General features: G+C 51.2%; 1 protein-coding gene across 1 annotated transcript in view; it reads right to left on the bottom strand.

Moving 5' to 3' along the window:
- Positions 1-374: 374 nt before the first annotated feature.
- LMX1A (LIM homeobox transcription factor 1 alpha) overlaps positions 375-20,009 on the bottom strand; it is a 148,491-nt gene continuing 128,856 nt past the window's right edge. The window contains exons 4-8 of the mRNA XM_069479119.1: positions 10,323-10,495; positions 7,377-7,454; positions 5,104-5,173; positions 2,402-2,575; positions 375-535 (exon numbers count right to left, since the gene is read on the bottom strand). Coding sequence (XP_069335220.1) covers positions 375-535; positions 2,402-2,575; positions 5,104-5,173; positions 7,377-7,454; positions 10,323-10,495 — 656 coding nt within the window. The remainder of the gene's footprint in view (positions 536-2,401; positions 2,576-5,103; positions 5,174-7,376; positions 7,455-10,322; positions 10,496-20,009) is intronic.

The raw sequence follows: 20,009 nt of genomic DNA, 5'->3' as shown, positions 1-20,009 counted from the left end.
TCTATGGTGTACAGGTGGAAAGACATATGCACCTCTTGAACAAAAGCTTCCCCAAAACGGTGGGAAGTTGTTGGGGGTCCCTAGGTATCTAGTTTGCATGAGAATGTCTAGATTAGAAGTCCCTGTCCTTAATGATAAACACATCTTCACGTCTAACGCTAAGACTCTTATTAGAAACATTAAACTATGCAATCCGTAATGTATTCAGTCTTTGGAAATGCCCAGCTACACTGTATCGTTATACAACAGCATCCCCAACAAAAGTCCCTCCCCAGCCCACCTCTTCCCTGGCCTCCCCGTCCTAAAGCCAGCGACCCCTCACATAACGTGGTTGTTCTGCATGGGAGCCCAGCCACAGAGCACCAGGGGAAGACTCAAGAGGTGAAGTACGAATTCTGCATGGAGTACAGGTGGTCAATGGGGTTTCCCACTCTGGACTGCAGGGGCCCGGCTTCTGAGGTTGCTAGGAAACAGTCACCCAGGTTACTGAGGGAGGTGTCGTCGCTATCCAGGTCATGGAAAAGGGGCTCTGCACCTGAAATGGAGAAGAAACACTGGCATAAGGGTCTGGAAAAAAGGACTGATTTCAGCCTGCGAAAATTTAGCTGAATTCAACAAGTATTGTCTGAGCACCCCTCCCCCCACCCATGAACCTTTCTACTGGGTGCTGGGAAAAGAGTGGGGGTGGGGTTGAACAGCACAGAAAAGTAGGAGGGGGTGTAGTCCCTGCCCACAAAACGTCTATAGTCTCTGTAGGGGTCTCATGTCCAAAGTGCAACAAGTTAACACAATATGAACTAGGATATGACAAAGCGCTGCGTTGAGTGCAGCGTAAGCAAATGTCAGAGTGTCTGGACAGGGAGTGTGAGGAGCAGGCAGGACATGTCGCCAGAGGCTAGAGGGACAGAGGCAGGGCTGCTATGGGACTTGGGCCTCAAAAATGGTGCTTGAAGGAGGGAAAGTGAAAAAACAAACATCAGCTCTTGGAGTGAGGAAGAAACCTCCCATGTAACATTTGTCTTTTCAAACAGCAGGCAGACACTCGGTGTACGCTGTTCCCCAAATCTGCACTGCAAAGAGAAGGAGGGTTAGGAGGCTGCCCTCAGCTGATTTACAGGCTAGACGGGGAAGTCGGCAAGGCACACTGGGGCAGCTGAGGGACGGCTGTAACCAGCACGCTTTGCCTCCCCTGCAAGTCAAAACTGGGAGACGTGAAAACTGGAGTTTATGGAACTTGTCATGGGCTTTAACTAAAGGACTCGTCACAGGCATCCTTTATGTAACAAGACCCCCGAGACTCCGAACATTTAGGAATCTGCAAAACATTCATTTGCTCTGTTTTCCCATAGCTCTGGAGGAAAGAATGATACGGACGTGACCCGTGTCTTATTTATATATGTGTGCGTGTATATATACACATATATATCTACAAATGCATCCGTGAATGACGTTGGCCACTGAAGGGCCAGATCTTAGTAAACGCTTGCTGAATATGTGACATGGGAAGGTAGGGGTGATTTTAGCAACTGAATTCTTTTAATGAAGGCAAAAAGAAGTTGTTTGACAAAACCTGTGAGCTCAGGCATGTCTCTCTGATGCCGGTGTTTGGAAGGCTTGCTGAATAAAACTCCGTTTTTTCACTATCAGGATAAATTTGTCACACATTACACATAGATCAATGCATTACATACACCACTGGCCTTCTCTGTTTACAAAGGGAGTAGCCTGTATTTGGCCCTGAGGGTGAACTTGAGATTCGCTCCAGAGCTCACCCCATCCCACCAGGATCCCCGGCCCCCAGCTTGTCCATTGACTTAAGCAGCAGGCTGGGCAGGTGGGGAGGCTCAGCCATCCAGATCACCCCCAGTTTGGGTGAGGTGGGTAGAAGGGAGATACTACAAGTCAGTTTATGTTTTATGGAATAAATTAGAGCACCTACTAGTATCCACAGGAGGATAGTCCAATTAGAAAATTAGTTTTCTGTGCTTTTTATGCATTTTCTTTCTTTACATAAATGTTTGCTTACTTAAGGCCTTCTGCTTGGATAAGCACTGATAGTGTTTGCAAATATGTCAGTGTGGTATCTGGCATGAAACGCAAGACTGTGGAATCCAGTCACAACAAACAGGTCCACAAGGAAAGTGCAATATTCCATTTAAAAGTGACAAACGAGAAGCTTTGAAAACAAGAATAAATGGAAGCATCACTAATGGATATGCCACGTGGGCCTTTCTTCTGCAGGCATTGGCCAGGTCTGCTAGGTGATTCAGGTGGTATTTTGTGGGCACTTATTCTGCTTTGGAGCCTCAGCGAGCATCTAGGGACTGCGCAGGTGTGCTTGGGAGCGAATGAGAAACCCACACGGTCTGTGAGGAGCCTGGGGGGCTTGAGCCCCTCTTACCATAGGGGTGCATGTGGTCTCCGGGCATCTGGGGTGGGGTGAGGCCCTGCCGGAAGGGATCCGAGCTGTAGACACTCTGCTCGATGGCCAGGAGCTGCTGCGGGGTGGGCAGGGCTGTGTAGGGGTTCATGATGCCTTCCAACCCCCCACTCCCGCCGCCGCCGCTCGACTGAGCTGTGGGACGGAGAGCAAGGCAGGTCATTCTCAATGTACAGCCCCGAGTGTTACTTCCCTGGGTCCTGGTTTCCTCACTTATGAAATGGAAGGGGGTGAGGGGACACGAGTGGGTGCCAGCCTGGGCCCACCGAAGGCCGCAGGGATCACCTTGGAGGAAAGGAGGGGGGTGGGGACCGAGCAGGTGAACTCTGAGAACATCTTTGAAAGGTATCATTTAAGCAAAGGGCTGTGACACCGTGCCCAGGTTTGGCAGCCCCTGGGGGGGATGAATCTGAAGATCCTTCCTGCAATAACCCCCTAGGAGCCCCCCAGTCAATCGTGGAAATCATGACGCCGGTCCCGCTGACCTCAACGGCTGATCTGAAGATTCCATGAGAGTGTGTGGACGTGCTTTGGAACTACACCTTGCTGCACGTGTGCACAGAGGGCTATTAGAAAAGGAGCACTCAGCTGTTGCCTCCACATCTTTCTCTGGGTCTCTAAACATGGGGAGAACAGAGACTCTGTCTCCCACCAGCCTCTGCTTCCTTAAGTCCACCTTAGGAGCTGCCCTTAGAGTTCTCCTCGATGGCTGAGTTCGGGGGCATATCTTTTTAAGAATGGCATTGTTCTAATGTAGTTATTTGTTTGTTTTTTCTTGTAACTTCCTTAAAGACTCCCACAACCTGTCCTTCTTCACCCCCTCCCCAGTCTTCACACTACCCCTATTTATTTACTTATTTTTTTAAAAAGGGTCCGTCTGGGTAGAGGTGAGTTAAGGGAGCGCAGCCTAGTGGAACGCAGAGTCGGAGTTCTGGTCCCGGCTCCGTCCTTACTGATACAGGAAGGTACTGGGTCTTGCGGAGCCTTTGTTTGCCCCTCTGTGTGGTGGGGGTGATAATACTTCTCCACTCGCCTCAGAAGGTGGGTGCTGTCCGAGTCGAGTGAGCATGTGTGATAACACTGTGTGAGCTATAATCATGCTCCACAAAGGAGAGGATTATTATTTTACTATCATCATTTTTGCTATTTTATATTATTTTGGAAAGGGGTAAGTCACAGAGCAATCTCTCTTTTTTTTTTGGTAATTCTTTTTAGAGACAGAGTCTCACTCTGCGTTGGAGTGCAGTGGTGTGATCATAGCTCACTGCAGCCTTGAACTTCTGGGCTCAAAGGATCCTCTTGTCTCCACCTCCCCAGTAGCTGGGACTACAGGTGCACACCACCACGCCTGGCTAATTTTTTATTTTCTGTGGAGACAGGGTCCTGCTTTGTTCCCCAGGCTGGCTTTGAACTCCCGGCCTCAAGCAGTCCTCCTATCTCGGCCTCCCAAAGTGCTAGGATTATAGGCGTGAGCCACTGTGCCCGGCCAAGTGGTGTCTTCTATTAAACTGATAAGCCTTCAAGTAGGACTGAGCAGGGTGAGAAATCGGACATGTCTATGGCCGCACATAGTCTTGACACCTGACCCATCCCCTGACACTGTGGGGGGATCCAGGCACGGGGGCTCCCTCAATCGGCAGCCCAGGTGCCCCCACCCTCCCACGAGTTTCTCACGGCTCAGTCCCCACGTGAAGGCCTCATCCCTCCAGTGGGAGTGAACGGGACCTCCAGACATGTCATTCAAAGAGCTGGCTGCTCTGTGGCCGGAGCGGCCTGGACCCCCGCAAGGCCCAGCGGGGGGAGTAGCGGGGGGGAGCAGGGGGAGGAGCAGCAGGGGGAGCAGCAGGGGGAGCAGCGGGAGGAGCAGGGGGAGGAGCAGGGGGAGGCCCAGCGGGGGGAGCAGGGGGAGGAGCAGGGGGAGGAGCAGCAGGGGGAGCAGCAGGGGGAGCAGGGGGAGGAGCAGGGGGAGGAGCAGGGGGAGGAGCAGCGGGGGGAGCAGCGGGGGGAGCAGGGGGAGGAGCAGCGGGAGGAGCAGCGGGAGGAGCAGCGGGGTGAGCAGGGGGAGGAGCAGCGGGAGGAGCAAGGGGGGAGCAGTGAGGGGAGCAGCGGGAGGAGCAGGGGGAGGCGCAGCGGGAGGAGCAGGGGGAGGAGCAGGGGGAGGCCCAGCGGGAGGAGCAGGGGGAGGAGCAGAGGGAGGAGCAGCGGGAGGAGCAGGGGGAGCAGCGGGGGGGGGAGCAGGGGGAGGAGCAGCGGGAGGAGCAGCGGGAGGGGGGGGAGCAGGGGGAGGAGCAGCGGGAGGAGCAGGGGGAGCAGGGGGGGGAGCAGGGGGAGGCCCAGCGGGAGGAGCAGGGGGAGGAGCGGGGGGAGGAGCAGCAGGGGGAGCAGCGGGAGGAGCACAGGGAGGAGCAGCGGGAGGAGCAAGTGGGGGAGCAGTGAGGGGAGCAGCGGGAGGAGCAGGGGGAGGAGCAGCAGGGGGAGCAGGGGGAGGAGCAGGGGGAGGCCCAGCGAGGAGCAGGGGGAGGAGCAGAGGGAGGAGCAGCGGGAGGAGCAGGGGGAGCAGCGGGGGGGGGGGAGCAGGGGGAGGCCCAGCGGGAGGAGCAGGGGGAGGAGCAGGGGGGGAGCAGCGGGAGGCCCAGCGGCGGGGGCGGGGAGCTGCCGCTCACCAGAGCTCAGCCTCTGCGTGTTCTGCTGGTCCTGCTGCTGCTGCTGCTGCCGCCGGGCCAGCTTCTTCATCTGGCGAGGAGAGGACCACAGAGTTAGAAGTCAGATGACCTGTGGCAGGTGCACCTGGGAACGGGGAAGCCGGGAGTGACATCTCCCCGTGAGGGGGCTTGTGTGTAAAGCAGGGGGACCATGTCCCGGCTCTTGCTCAGTCAGGGAGCCGCAGCTGCGCGGGGCCGGTGTGCAGCATCTCAGCTGACGGCTCCTCCGCTGCGGTGGGGCAGCGCATCTTAGCAGCAACAGGGAGTTCCTTCCCCCAGCAGGTAAAACTTGCTGCTTGTGGGGGGCAATTCTACGTGAGGGGATAAGTGTGCGACTGTGGGGTCTGCAGCCCGGCCCAGACACAGGGAGCTGCCAGCAGGGTGTGATGTAGGATAAGCCAGGAGGCCGTGCCCTGCCCCTCCCCTGTCTGCCTCTGGGTGGGGAGCTCGCCTCCCAGGCCACCCTGCTAACACACAAACCTCCTTGAAGGAACGTTTTAACCCAACGTTTCTCAAACTGTGTTCTGTGGAACACTGGGGTTCCATGAGCTGTTAACATATATTTTGAGTGCATGTGTGTGTAGGAGATTTTTTCTTAAATTTCTTTATGGCAAGATATCTCAGAGCTATAGATGTGCTCCTCTACTGTATGATTCCACAGGCCAAAAGGTCTCTCAAACTTATTGTACCACGGAGTCTTTTTCTGATGGAATAACACATCAGTAGCCCTATTCTGAGGAATTCAGTTAGGGAAACGCTACCTTAGCCAATCATGATCAAACAATGAGATAGTAATTTGTCACCTGTACTATTATAAAATATATATTTGGTCTTTAACCCTGTTTCCTGGCATTCAACTCCTAAAATTTTTGGAATCTCCAAAGTGATGTTTTCTTGTATGCTAATGATCAACTGGTGGCTGGCAGCCCCTGGATAGCTTAAGGATGGGGGCCGGTCACCAGAAAGACCAAGGCAGGATTAGAGGACTGGAACTTTCAGCCCCACCCCCCAACCTCCGGGGAGGGGAGAGAGGCCGAAGGTTAAGTTGATCACCGATGGCCAATGGTTTAATTAATCATGCCTGTGTAACAGAGTCTCCATAAAAACCCGAAAGGACGGGGGTCAGAGAGCTTCCGGGTAGCGGAACACATGGAGGTTCCTGGAGGATTGTTCACGGAGGGAGGGCGTGGAAGCTCTGCACCCCTCCCCCGACTTCTCACCTAATGCACCTCTTCATCCCAGTCCTTTGTCATGTCCCTTATAACAACCCAGCAAGTGTAAGTGTTTCCTGAGTTCTGGGAGCAGCTCTATCAAATTAATGGAACCTTAGGAGCGGGTTGTAGGATCCGGATTTATAGCTGGTCTGTGAGCAGCACAGGCCACAGCCTGGGTCTTGCGAGTGCCAGTTGGGGTTGGGGGGAAAGTCTTGGGGACTGAGCCCTCAACCTGTGGGATGTGACGCTGTCCCAGGTAGACGGTGTCAGAATTGAACTGAGTTAGACAAAAGCCGGCTGGTGTCCAGGGCAAAACTGACCGCTTGCTTGGCGTGTGGGGAAAGACACCCCATTTGGTCACAGAAGTGTTCTGTGTTGATTGCTGTGCTATGAAAACAGAGGAAAAATACTGTTTGTCTTTCCCCTCATCATCCACTAAAGAGCAGGGCCCTAGAGAAACAGGCCACAGGACACATGTATTTTTAGAGGGAGGAAGAAAAATGGGTAAAAATTCTAAAACAAAGACTGTGCTGCAGGAATACAGCCCGGGGTAGGGGCCAGAGGGCAATACAACAGCGGGCCCAGGTCGGAGGGGGCTGGCCTGGGAGACACGAGGGAGGCTTTCACTGCACCGTGTCATGATGCTGTCTGAGACCAGTCCTGCTTGGGTTTCTCTTTGAAACTTTAAAAAAACTTTGGTATCTGGATTAAAGAAATGTATGTTACAGAACATGCTTTAACCAAAAGACACAGAAAGACATTTATTCATACAGATGGCTGGCCAGATTCACAGCCATGGCCACTGGGGGGGAAAAAAAGCCATTTCATTAAAACAAATGCCTGGTGTCTCCCCTTCTGCAGGGCGGCTGTGGCTGAAATGATTGTTGATAACAGAATTTTTGAATCAAGAGAACTATTCTATGTAAAGGGTTCAGGTTAGAAAACCTAGCAACGAGTACAATGTCCTGCTGCAATATCCTCAGCAGCAAAGGGACAGACAGAAAAGTAATAAGCGGTTACCTTAGCTCTCTGGTTCTGGAACCACACCTGGACGACACGGACGCTCAGCCCTGTCTCTGCAGCCAGCGTCTCCCTCACCTTGAAAACATCGAACGTTAGAAATTCGGAAACGTTGCCAGCCCAGGGCAGGGGGCAGAACATTTTCTGTACAGGGCATGGGGAGGCCGACAGGCTGTGTCTTACGTAGGAGCTGGCAAGTGTTTAACGTCCAGCATAAACTCAAACACAAGAACGTGCTTCCCTTCCAGTAGAGAGTCTTTCACCAGGTAAACAAAGAAAAGAAACGCTCATTAATTTAGATGCTCATGACCAAAAGGTATTTATTTCTAGATTTCTCTTACTCTGGAAATTAGGCTTTCGAGCAGTTCTTAGACCTCAGGGAAGTCTATGGCTGTGCTTTAGCTGTAGGCCATGCATAACCAGTAACCTGCTCAAGGAGAAATGAGAATGAAAATGATGTCGCAAAAAACAAATGGTTCCCTCTTGCTCTCTTCTCTTGCCTAATTGCATTGACCTGCAGTTTTGGTTTTGTCTCTAGGTGACTTTGGGCGTTTCAGGAGTATTCATATTCACTGCTATCCTGAGGAAGCCCTGCCCAAGGAGAATAAGACGAGAGCAATCGGGAACGTGGCAGAGCCGGGCAGGCAGGTCTGACGCAGGCAGGTGCGCCGGGGCGGGCGGAGACGGGACAAGTGAGAGCCAGCTAGTAAAGAGATGTGCTCAAACGCCTGCCCACCACACTGGCCCTAGTGAGGGGCTGGCAAGGTGTCAAGAAGAGACAGTGCAAGAAGCACAGATTTTCAGAGTGGGCCTAAGAGACTCTGCCCCCTTTTGATTAGATTCTGGGGAGAAGACGGGATTGAAAGAGCGCCTTGAATAAACACGTGGGCAGAGCAAACTGGAGGCCTTGGGAAATATGTCACCTTTATCATGACACTTGGGCTGAGGCTTAGGAGAAGTAGGATGATTAGAGCAGGTTTTGAAAGCACATCCCTCTGCTAAGCCAACGAAAACAGGAGGGCGCACAGGCCCGCCTCCACCTGCTGAAACCCTATCTGGGCCTCAGAGGCCCGGCTCAAAAGCCACCTGCTCCACAAAGCCTGGCCTGATTCCCCAGACCAAAGTGACCTTTCCCTTCCCCATGGCTCCCAGCTGTCCCTCTGCTGTGGTCCCCAGAGCTCTCTCTCTGGTGTCACAGTAAGCGTATGCCTGCGTCTCCTCCTTGCTGGCGGCCTGGAAGCTGCCTGGAGACGAGCCCCCAGCACAAGCCCATGCGGGGGCTGGGAGTTCAGAACACATGGAATAAGGAAGCGAATGAGGAAGGTTATAATTTGTCCCGCGGCAAGGCCACCTTGGAGTATTTCATTTCACTTTCTACCAGTACCTCCCTTGGAGCACAGAGAGCTGCAAGGGCAGGGAAGGAAAGAGTTTACAGGTGAATCTTTCCAAAGGTCAGAAGTTGTAGCAGACTGTACTATTGTTCAACAGGTATCTACCCTTCCCTCCTCTGCTCCACGGAGGGTGCATGCTTCGCCACTGCACCCACGGTGGGCTAAGCCCACGCCTTGCTCTGGCCCATGGAACGCGATGTGTGTGGTATCCAGCGAAGGTTTCCAGTGGGCTTCCTGCTTTGGCCTGGCCTCTCGCCTCTGCCGTCCCCAGGGGAGCAGCAGGCACCAGGAGGGCGCTGCTCTCTCAGCCTGGGCCTTTGACAGAGAGGCCGGTGGGGCAGGCCTGAACCGGAGCCCTGCTGGGCCAGGGCCAAGGCACAGTCCCAGGGAAGGGAATAAATGTTTGTTGGGAGCCACTAAGACCTTGGGTTGTTTTTTAATCACAGCCAAAGCTGACTAATACAAATAGGGACGCAGGCAATGCTAAAAAAATTTTACAATGTATTTCCTTTATGAATTTCAATAAAGAATATTCTTTCTTTTCTTTTTACTGTGTAAAAGGTAGTACCCAGCACATGGCAGGCAGTCAATAAATGGCAAGTACTCAATAAATGGGCACAGCTATGTGTGGCAGAGATGGCTAATTGTCCCCAATATCCATTCTCTCCTTCCTCCAATCAGCAAGTGAATCCCTAAGTATTAGCAGGGCATGTGGTCACCCAGACAGACTCATTTCCCAGCTTCCCTTGCAGGGAGTGTGTCTGCAGGACTAACTTTTGGCCAACACATATGAGTAGAAGTGATTTGAGCAACCCCTGGGTATGCCTCTAAAAAAGCCGCTGCCCTCCACTTCCTCTTTTTACACCCTGGTGACAACTGGAGCAGTCCTTTGGACCCATGTGAGGGATAACAGAGCCACCCCACCAGTCTTGGCTTGCTCACCTCTGGACTATGACATCAGAGAAGAATAAACTCCCATCTAATTGAGCCACTGTATTTTTTTTTTACACAAATGTTCATAGCAGCCCTATTTTGAACAGCCCCAAATGGATGCAACCCAAACGCCCATCAACAGGTGAGGGGAGAAGCCAACCACGGCATGTCCCTACAGCGCAATACCCTTCAACAACAAAAAGGAATGAACCACAGCTTGGATGAATCCCAAAATCACTCCACCAAGTGGAACAAGCCAGACCAAAAAAAGAGTACATACTGCAAGCCACTGTACTTTTATACTCTTTGGTACAGCGTCTTGGTCTGCAGCACGACTGGTACCTATTATTATCATTATGATTGTTCCCACTGCTCTCCAGGAAATGAAAGGTGCAAGCCGGGGCCATTTGGAGTTGGGATTCATGCATGGAAAACATGAGGAGACTCCAGTACATCCCCGGCCATAGATTAACGATCCCCGAGTCTCCAAAGGGCTCAAGGCCACATGCACAGGGTCCATCTGAACGGCCTTCCTTACTGCTCTGACCCCCCAACTCCGTGCCCCCCGAGATCCCAGAGGAGAAGTGGGCCCAGTCCCTCCCTCCCCTCCTCCCTCCTGTACCTTCCTGCAGGGCTTGGAGGATACTTCAAACGAGGCCTTGAAAGCTCTCCTCTGCTGGGTTGTCAAGATGGTCCTAGGACGTTTGGGGCGTTTATGGTCCTTGCCGTCCTCAGCAGCTCCTTTCCCCGCCCCGTGGGCCGACTTGCAAAGACTTTCTTCATCGTCACTTTTCCCTAGAAGGAGCAAAAAGCGATGCTGTGAGTCCCCAGGAGCCACTTCCTAGAGCTACATTTTATTCCGCAACAAGGCCCTTGGGTCCACATTCCCGGGGTGGCTTTAGGTATGAGCGCATCAACCTACATGCATTGGTTTGGAAGCTTCCAGGAAGGCACTTAGAACAGGCTCCTAAAACCCAAAGGCAGGAACCAGAACACCCACATTACACCTCAGGGCTTCATCACAGTGTGACATCCCGGCTCGACATTTACTAGCTGTGTGGCCTTGTGCAAGTTACTTACCTCTCTGATTCAGTTTACTCATCTGCAGAATAGCGATACAGGAGAACCCACTGCATTGGGGTTGCGGTGAGGACTGAATGAGTTTATACCAATAAGACACTCAGAGTGCTGCTTGGCATATAGTAAGTGCTCAGTAATTATCGGTTATCAATATCATTTCTTAGATTATCATTTTTCAGGACTAGACCTGGAGAAGTTACTTATAACTTCCTAGCTACTGTGTCTGAAATTCTGGCCACTGCCAGGTGGTAGAAAATACTGCTGTTTAAAAGGCCACAGAGAACCAGCATTAGAGTCCCTACGGGTGCAGACAACTGAGTATGGACAGGTAACTCTAATAATCAGTCAAAATTTCTTATCTATAAAGTAAATAACGCTCTATGAAAGTAACTACAACTATGTGAATTACTTCAACTCTATAAGCAGTGTCGGGGTAACATCTAAGGAAACAAAGCCTCCAATGGGCATCACGTTCTTTTCCAGGGTATCTCGTGCATCCGCAGACGTCACGCCCCTGAGGAGGAGCTTTTGGGGTCTGGGAAATACCCCAGTGAGAGAGACTTCTTTTTCCCTTTGGCATTAAAAGCCGTAGGTAGCTGTATGCCCAAGTGATCCTAAGAAGAACCTCGTTTATCTCTGGGTCCTCACAGAGCTCAGCTGTCCTTCCTGCAGTGAAAACCTTTGCCCCAGGCCTTGCCCCCGTGCCAGCCCCTCCTGGCCACTCTGCGAAAGCCCAGAGGAGGGACCCAGAGCGTGCGAGCCACACATCCTCTTCCTTGGCTCCCACCTCCTCTGGAAAGGCTGCTCCTTCGCATATGCTCTTTTAGTTTTGACATTAGCTGAGTTCTGATTTTTGGCTCCGCCAGAGCCCGAAAGCTTATTTTATCTGAAAGGACAATGGTTTCTTCTTTCTAGGAACATGTAAACATGCAAGTTTGAAGGTGAAGGGAACACCACATTGTGAGTTCTTGACGACACGACCCTTTTAATGTAACTGAAAAGGGACTGCGGTCGGCAGACCGAGGTTTCCATCCCGGTTCTGCCCCCTCGTTGTAAGTACAGCCCTATGCGAGTCACGGCATGTCACTCTGACCCTCGGTTTCCTCATCTGCACGAAGAAGACAGGGACACCCGGCCCGCGGGTGTCACAGAAGTAGCGCTGTCACGTGCAAAAGCAGCTAGCACGGTCCTGGCACGCAGGCGGCTTGCAATCGAGGTTGGGAAAAGGGTGTCTTTTCCCTCTGCCCCATCCTTCTCAATAGTACAAATGAAAAACCCCAAAAGATTAAAGAAGAGAGTTAAACAAGAGTCCCCTTGATGAGGCCTGGCTGCTCAGGCATCTTCCTGAGGGTGGTCTTCCCCAGGGGTGATGCAGTACGAGGATCTCAGTCTCACCTGGGTATCAAGGCCTGTAAAATCTTTCTAGAAGGAGGTTTCCAGAATGGCCAGGAAAAAGCAAGCACTTCAGAACTAAAAGCCTCAGGAAAATAAGAAGATCCCACAGGAGGATAAAATGTAGAAAAAAGAAAGCCCCAGCTAGGCCCTTGGTAGGCCCACTCACCCCACTGCTGGGAGACCCCCCAAATCCCGGTGTGAGACCAAGGATTCTCAACAAGGGGGACTCCCCAGAGTCAAAAGCATGTTCCTCTGGCCCTGGTGATGCCTTCAGGGACATTTCTGAGGAAATGGGGCTACACCCCACCGGAGGATCACGCAGGTCTCGGGCGAGGCAGGCCGTACACAGGGACTGAGTCCGCGGGCCAGGCCTGCAAGGGCTGAGCAATGCACAGTACAGAACACTCTTGCAATGCAAATGTAAAATGCAATTTTATTATCTTCAAAAACCTCATGTCTTATGCCAGTTTTGTCAATAAAATGGTACTTGCAAATGTCTTACGGAGCCAGTCTGATTCTCTGACAGTCATTCCTCCAATAGTTTGATGCAAATGTATAGGCACGAGTGGGATAATGTAACTGACGAAAAGGTAAAGTCTGAAAGGATGATCATGGTTCGGACGTGCTGACACTATCCAGGAAAGCCATGTCACATGGTACTTACAAGCGTGAGCTTTGGAGTCATACAAACTCAAGTTTAAATTCTGGTTCCAGCAGTTATGATGTGTGATTTGGAACACATTCTCAAAACTCAATCTTCTCATCAGGGAAAATAGCAGTGTTATTGGAATTATCAAATGAGATGATGTATATAAAGGGTTTAGCACCATCCAGAAGGGACTGGTGCTGAATCAATAACAATAATCGTCATTAATATTCTTCCAACATAAGAGATGAATACATGTTTTAGTTAACAGCAACCTCCCATCAGTGGGGATCTGAGTTAAGGTTTAACACTACAAGTGCTCATTTCTCTCTCTTTGCAGACATGACCCCAGCTGATACAGACAGCCAGTGGCATGTGAGCATGTGAGTGCTTGTGAGAAGGGAGAGAAAGAGAGGGAGCTAGGGCTTGTTCTAGAAGGAAGCTGCGATTTCTGAAGTTTGTTCAGAGCCCCAGAGGAGGATGGCTGAGGGCCACCTGGGGCCCTCCTGCGCTGTCACTGTACTCAGCCTTGCCTGGGACACGTGCGCATCCCCAAAGAGCTGCTGTCCCATCATGAACCGATGGAGAAGGGGGGGAAGAGACCACCTCCGAGGCCGCCATTGGTGCGCATTTTTGGAGGACACAGCCAGCTGCTCATTCATCCTCTCCAAACCCTTGTAAGAAGAGAGAGAGGAAAGTGTGTTTGTTTTTAGAAGGAGGCAGAGGAGGAGGAGGAGGCAGAGAGGGAAAGAAGAAGGGGAAGGAGGAAGAAAAGAAGGAGAAGGAGAAGTGGTAGCAGTCGTGGTTTGTTTAGGAGAGTTTCTGTCATTTTCGTGGTGCATTTTCTCCCTCTGATTCCTCCTTTCTGCGGTTCGATATCTCACGCTCTCTTCTTTCCTCAGGTCCCCCATTTTGCCTTCTAGGAAGCACTTCATGCTCTACAGCAGGAGCCTACAAGCTTGCTCTGTAAAATGCCAGAGAGTTAACGGTTTAGTGTTCGCAGGGCTTTAGGTCTGCAGCGCAGCTACTCAACTCTGCCACTCCTTGTAGCACAAAAGCAGCCGCAGACAAAATGAATGGGCATGGCCGTGTTCCAAAAAAACTGTATTTCAAAAACAGGCACCGAGCCAGATTTGGCCTGCATACCGTAGTTTGCTCACCCCTGCCCTGGACCTCCCCTGACCTCCTGTTCTCCATCAAAACTTACACGTCCCAAGTCCCCCTCTTCCCGGCCCTGACCGCAGGCAGGAAGCTCTGCTCATCTGATACACCGTGGAGTCCGTGGTGAGCACGGTTTGATGTGTTCTCCCCCACGGTCAATAGCATATAAATATTTAATAAGAAATGCATCTGCCCTCACAGTCACCAGTGTGGAATTTGGGGTGTCCCGGCCCATCTGAGCGAGAGAGATTCTGAAGAGAGAGGGGCAGGGGGCCTCTTGACACCTCTCAAAGTGCAGACAGGGGCCCCCAGCCAGCTGCCACCAGGCATGCGGACCATCACTATCACCCAGCTTCCGACCTCTGCGTTGTCAACATCGTGGGCAGAATGGTGTCCTCGGACTCTCTCGGGAGTTTCCAAGCTGTTCCCGGAACGTTCCCTGAGGCTCCCATCCTCTCCCTCGGAGACGGCAGACCTGCCTGACTGGGATCCCGGCTTCTGCATGAAAACACGCAGCGCCTAAGACAGGCACGTATCAGTTTGCCCAAGGGGAAGGAACATTCTAAAAGAGCTGGGAGATTTCTCTCAGAATCAGCAGAACTGGAGGGAAGAGGAAAAACCCTGAAAGAGCAGAGATGCACAGCGGAGGGAGAGGCGGCCCCGCTGCTGCAGAGACTCCCACACCCAGAGGCAGGCCCAGCGATCCCTCATAATTTAAGCTGACACCCCTCAGCGGAGATGAAAGGAACGCGGCTCGCTGCTCTCTGACAACAAATGTCGGCATCCCTGGGGGCCACTTAGGCACAGACTCGGCATCCATCTGACCGTAGCGGGGAAGTCCAGTGATTGAGCCTCCACACACAGCCTACCAGAGTGGGATGAATCCGCTCGGTGCAAAGTTCGGACATGTTTCTTAGGGCCTTTTTTTCCCCCTTTCTTGTAAAAAAGAAAAAATCTGGAATGGTTCAGGGCCGTTCCTCCCACTCGTGTATGACATAAGCAACGCCAGATGAAAGACCCAGCCGTGGTTTATGGCCTCGGGACGGAGCGGCACTACCTGTGGGGCCTTGGAGATTCGTCTCAGGTTGTTGGAAACATCCCAGCAGCCCATAAACGGGGCAAGAGATATCTGCGCTCGGCCCAGGAGGCCAGGGCGAGGGAGGGGGACGAGAGACCCTCATGCTAGGGGAGGGAGGGGCGGGAATGGGCCTCAGATGCTTCCCCAGTGACGAGCCTCATAAATGCCTTTCAGATTCGGAGAGGAGAGGAAGGGTCTGGGGTTTGTTGTGGGTGGAGGGAGGAGGCAAAGATAGAAGGGAGGAATTTGTGAAGACGGGATGCAGAGGAAGCTGTTTCAGCCACTGCCCTGCACTACAGGCCTGGAATCCATGCTCCCCGAGAACAGCAGTGGCCAGCTCTGGACGCAGTGAACTCAAAGCAGCACCGAAAATCCCAGAGGCAGTAAGTGCAGCTCTTCAGAGAAGCAAAGTCCATGCAGCCACTGTTTTGCAACTGCCGTACACATAGTTCTTCGAGGAGATCCCAACTCAGAACAAAAACTGTTTCCAGTAAAAGATGGGACTTGGAACTTGTTCCCCTCATCTTGCGCTCAATAAGTATTTACTGCAGGCTCTTGCGTGGGGCTCTGCACAAGGACGATGCTGGGATCCGGAGATGATGACGACGCAGCCTCTGCTCTCCCAGAGATCTCGGATTCGCAGAGGAGAAAGACCCAGCACCAAAATAATGATAGCTCGGAACAGAGGAGTCAGGGGAGGGGACTAAGGACGGGCACACGGCGCCAGATGTCCCCTGGGCTAAAACGGAATAACACAAAAGATGAGCAGAAGTTGCTGGGTAGACAAGGAGAGAAAGGGCATTTTACGGCACGGGAGCCAGCCGCTGATCCGGGAAGGGAGGCTCACGATGCAAACTCTCCCCGCCTGCCACTGTACGCCCGGCACTGCCCTGCGTACCGCCAGGGATCATAAAGATCATAATGAAGGATAGAAGAATAAACCCCTTGCTCTTAAGGAACAGAAAACAGAGTCAGAGTTAGCATTTAGGAGCAATAAAGAATATAAAATAGTTAAGTTCTTCAGGCATAGTAAAAACTGGAAATAAAAATGCGAGCATTTAGGAAAGAGGAGCGTCAATTAGCCAGAGAAGTTAGTGAACGAAGGGGGCTCACAGGTCAGGGAAGAGTGGGCTTGGAAAGCCCGGGGGGAGGAGGCAGGTGTTCAGACCTGTGGCCTGGAGGGAGGGCCAGAGAGTGAGTGCGTCAGCAAACCACAGTCACCCGTGCACGCCTCGGCCCAAGCATGGGGAAAATCAGATGCTCTGCCTCTCACCAACCACTGGGAGATCATTCTTCATACGGGAAGGGCACGCGGAGTGGTGGAAAGTAACTCTGAGCACAAAGTGGGAGACCTGGATTCTAGTCCCAATTTTGCTACTAAACTGTGTATCCTTGAATAAAACTCCTCACATCTCTAAAACTCAGTTTCTTTATCTACAAGATGATATAAAAATTCCTTCTACTTACCTGATACGTGGCATGGCATTGTTTTACAGTTGCATTGTTTCACTGTTTCTACTACCACCCTAGAAGGCAGGAAATGCATTGCTATCATTTTTTTTTTTTACAGACGAGTAAACTGAGGCCCAGGAAGAAAGTGAGGAGACCTTTTGCCCAAAGGCACACAGCTGGGAAGCTCTTTCTCCTACCCCCACTCCGCCTCTGCCTGCCTGGCCTGCCTGGCAGGGCTGTTGTGAAGATCCAGGGATGCCTGGTTGTTGCAGAAGAGCAGGTGCTATCCACTGCGGTGTGGCTGTTATTAAAGAGTGAGGAAAGAAAGGGAGGGAGGCGGGGTATAAACACGGAACCTGAGCGCCGGCTGGAAAAGCCATTCTTTTCAGTCCAGTAGGGACAGAGCTTATTTTAAATCCCCATGTCTCCCCAGACCCTCTCTTCTCCCTCCCTGCCCACACTGCCCAGGCTCCAGCAGGGCAAGCTCAGGGAAGGTCCCCATCGATCACAGTGTGCTAAGCATTTCAAGAGAGGAGCAGACAGAAGCCAAGCTGCACCCCTGAGTCAGGCCGTAGGTGAAGTGTCCCAAGAAAGACACCTGTGTTGGGAGATGTCCACTGCAGAGGGGGGTTTCTGCGCCATGCAGAGGGAGGGGCCGGGCAGGTCAGGGGCAGGGCATTCCAGCTCAGACGGCCAGGCAGGCCCCGAAGGGCAGCCGGGTGTCTCCACTCTGTGAGCGCTGGCAGCCGGCCACGGCCTGGGTGCCTCTCCTTTCGCTTTCCCCAGCTGGCTGGTGCCCGTGAAGGGGGACCTTTGCGTGGGAGGCGTGCAGGGAAACAGCACAGGACCGGTGCTGACTGGTGGAGTTGCTGTTGCGTTGCATCGGTTTCAGGCCTCTTCACTTTGAATAGATCTTAAGCTAACACTACCCTGCCTCTCCCCCTCCCCCTACACACACACACACACACACACACACACACACACTTCCTCTCCATCTTTCCCTCTCTGAATTTTCCCATCCCTCTCTCCTTCCTGTCCAATAAAAGCACAGCCACATGCAGGCCAACTGATGAGCACAGGTGTAAATGCGGAGTGTGCCTATGCGGAGAGGGTCAGGCACTGCAAATACTGACAGTCGGAATAGCGGGAGATTCCTCTATGGCCACGTCACCGCTCTCCAATCCAGCACGGCTAAATATACTAAATGAGAAGCCTAACGTGTTCTGCTTTGCTTTGGCTGGCCTCTGAGAGGGAGCCCGTGAAGCTCGTAACAAGCCGATTCAGATATTTGGGGCTCGGAGCCCAGTCTAGATAAAAGCTCATTAATCCAGCTGCCCTGTGGTTCACCAGGCCTGGAGTATTACGTGCATGGCATTGCATTAGGTTTATATTAATAAGGTTTGACTGTGTGTGCTCCCATTTAGGAAGTGACTTAAGTGGGTTGAATACCATCTCTCTTCAGAGTAGTCCAATTTGGCTGTATTAATTACTAGTCTTTTGGAGGTTAAATTATCTGAGAAAATTAAATTGTTTCTAGGCAGAATTGGAAGACAAAGGGTTAATTATCCCTCAATATTGAAAAATACCAGGATAACAATCCTCTAGGTGGCTGGGGAGTTGGGGTGACTGACTAACACTCTAAATGTTCTCATTGTAAAGTGAATCCTCCCTGGTCACATTCACTGTGGCCATAAGGACAGAGAGAGGTGGCCTGGATGCCCACAGCTGATCAGACTGCTTGAGCTTTTGGCCTAGACACCCCCGCTCTAATCAGGCCTTCTGCTGGTCTGGAGAGGTAAACTGAGGCCAATACCCAGCCGGGTCTGTTCCTTCACACTCCACCCAGTCCGTTCCACAAACCACTGACAGGCAATCTGAAAAGAGCAGGGAGAAGCGGGGTCAGACACCTAGCCTTTGTTCTTACCTCCACTACTCACCAGCTGTGTGACCTAAGGTAAATGACCTACCCTCTCTGAGCCCTACCTTCCTCATTTGTAAAACCAGGGGAATAAAGACCTGCCAAGCTACCCTGATAGGACTGTTATGAATTCAATACAAATAGAGTAGTTAAAAACACTTTGAAAAAAATTGTAATGGAAATGTAATATATTTTATACATTTTTATCATGCTTCTTGGCGGTCCATGAACTTACCACATCTCCTCACTGTCTATAAAACTCAAACTCCTCATAGGGAAATTTTCATCATTCAGCAACTCCATCCAGAGTGTGCCTAGTGTGTGCAGCTACTCTTCTAGACACAGGATAAGGAGAGGCCAAGATCGGTGAAGGCTCTGCCTTCCTACATCTAGTAGGAGAAGACAGTGAATAAATAAAGAAAAACATAGTCTAGTCTTTGGCAACGTTAAATGCCAGGAAGAAACGAAAATAGAGCAATGGGCTAAAGAATGACTGGGGGAGCGAGGAAGCCCCTTTGGTGGGTTCATAACTCTGTGCCAACTCAAACGTCCAACTCTACCTTCTCCTTGAAGCCTCCCTCAGTTCCCTTTCTGAATATCCACAGCACACGTTTGTCTAATGTTTGTCTATCTCAAATACTTTATTCAAGTACATTAAAATTAGAAGACAATCGGATATGTTGTCCTACCTTATTCTCCAACCATTTCAGAAGAAAACAATATTATAAGCTCCAAGGCACATTTTTCAAAACAAACAATAGTGCACGAGACTAATATACAGATTCTGTTATGACATACCACTAGAGAATGGCAGAGTGATCACAAGCAGTGGTTTGGACTCAAATATTTGGCTCCATCATTTACTAACTAATGGTCTTGACCAAGTTCCCTCTGCATTGAGTCTTGATGTTCCCATCTTTACAATGGGGTTGAAAGCACCTACCCAACAAGATGATGATAAGAATTAAATGAGACAATTTGTGTACAGTGTTTATGGCACCTATGGCTCATGGTAAGAACTTCAATGCTGGCTAACTATCATCGTCATTATAATTTTATGGATCTTTCATATAAATAGAATAAGCTTCTAGAAAACAGAAATCAAATCTAAGTGATCTTTTTATCCTCCACAACACAGCACCACACGGAGCACTCAGGAGATTACTAATTAGCTATTAAATAGTTTATGTTCAATTAATACAGAACGAACAGAAATAAGCCAAAGGTCACGCTGACTATGCAAGCACACTGCAAAGTCCTGTCTTTCCATTTTTTCACAAATGTGTTCACCAACATCAACCAACTTATTGCAACTATAGAAATTACTGAAGAATTATTGGCTACCCCCATAGCTGAGGCTCAGCTGGAGTGAAATTTATTTCCCTTGAACTCCAATCTGAATTTCCCTTTTCACGTGGATATTGATCCTACCGACGGTCCACTGCTTCATTGGTCCCTACCCAGTTACGTTTCCACAGGAAGATAGAGGAGCAGGTCATGAAAATAGAGAAACCCAAAATTACGATAATTAGGGTTAGAGAGAGGAAGGAGGAAGACTGGAGAGAAAATGGAAACTGGG

The sequence above is a fragment of the Eulemur rufifrons genome, chromosome 8, assembly GCF_041146395.1.
Source record: "Eulemur rufifrons isolate Redbay chromosome 8, OSU_ERuf_1, whole genome shotgun sequence".
Lineage (NCBI taxonomy): Eukaryota > Metazoa > Chordata > Mammalia > Primates > Lemuridae > Eulemur > Eulemur rufifrons.
This window is presented reverse-complemented; position numbering and strand designations above follow the sequence as displayed.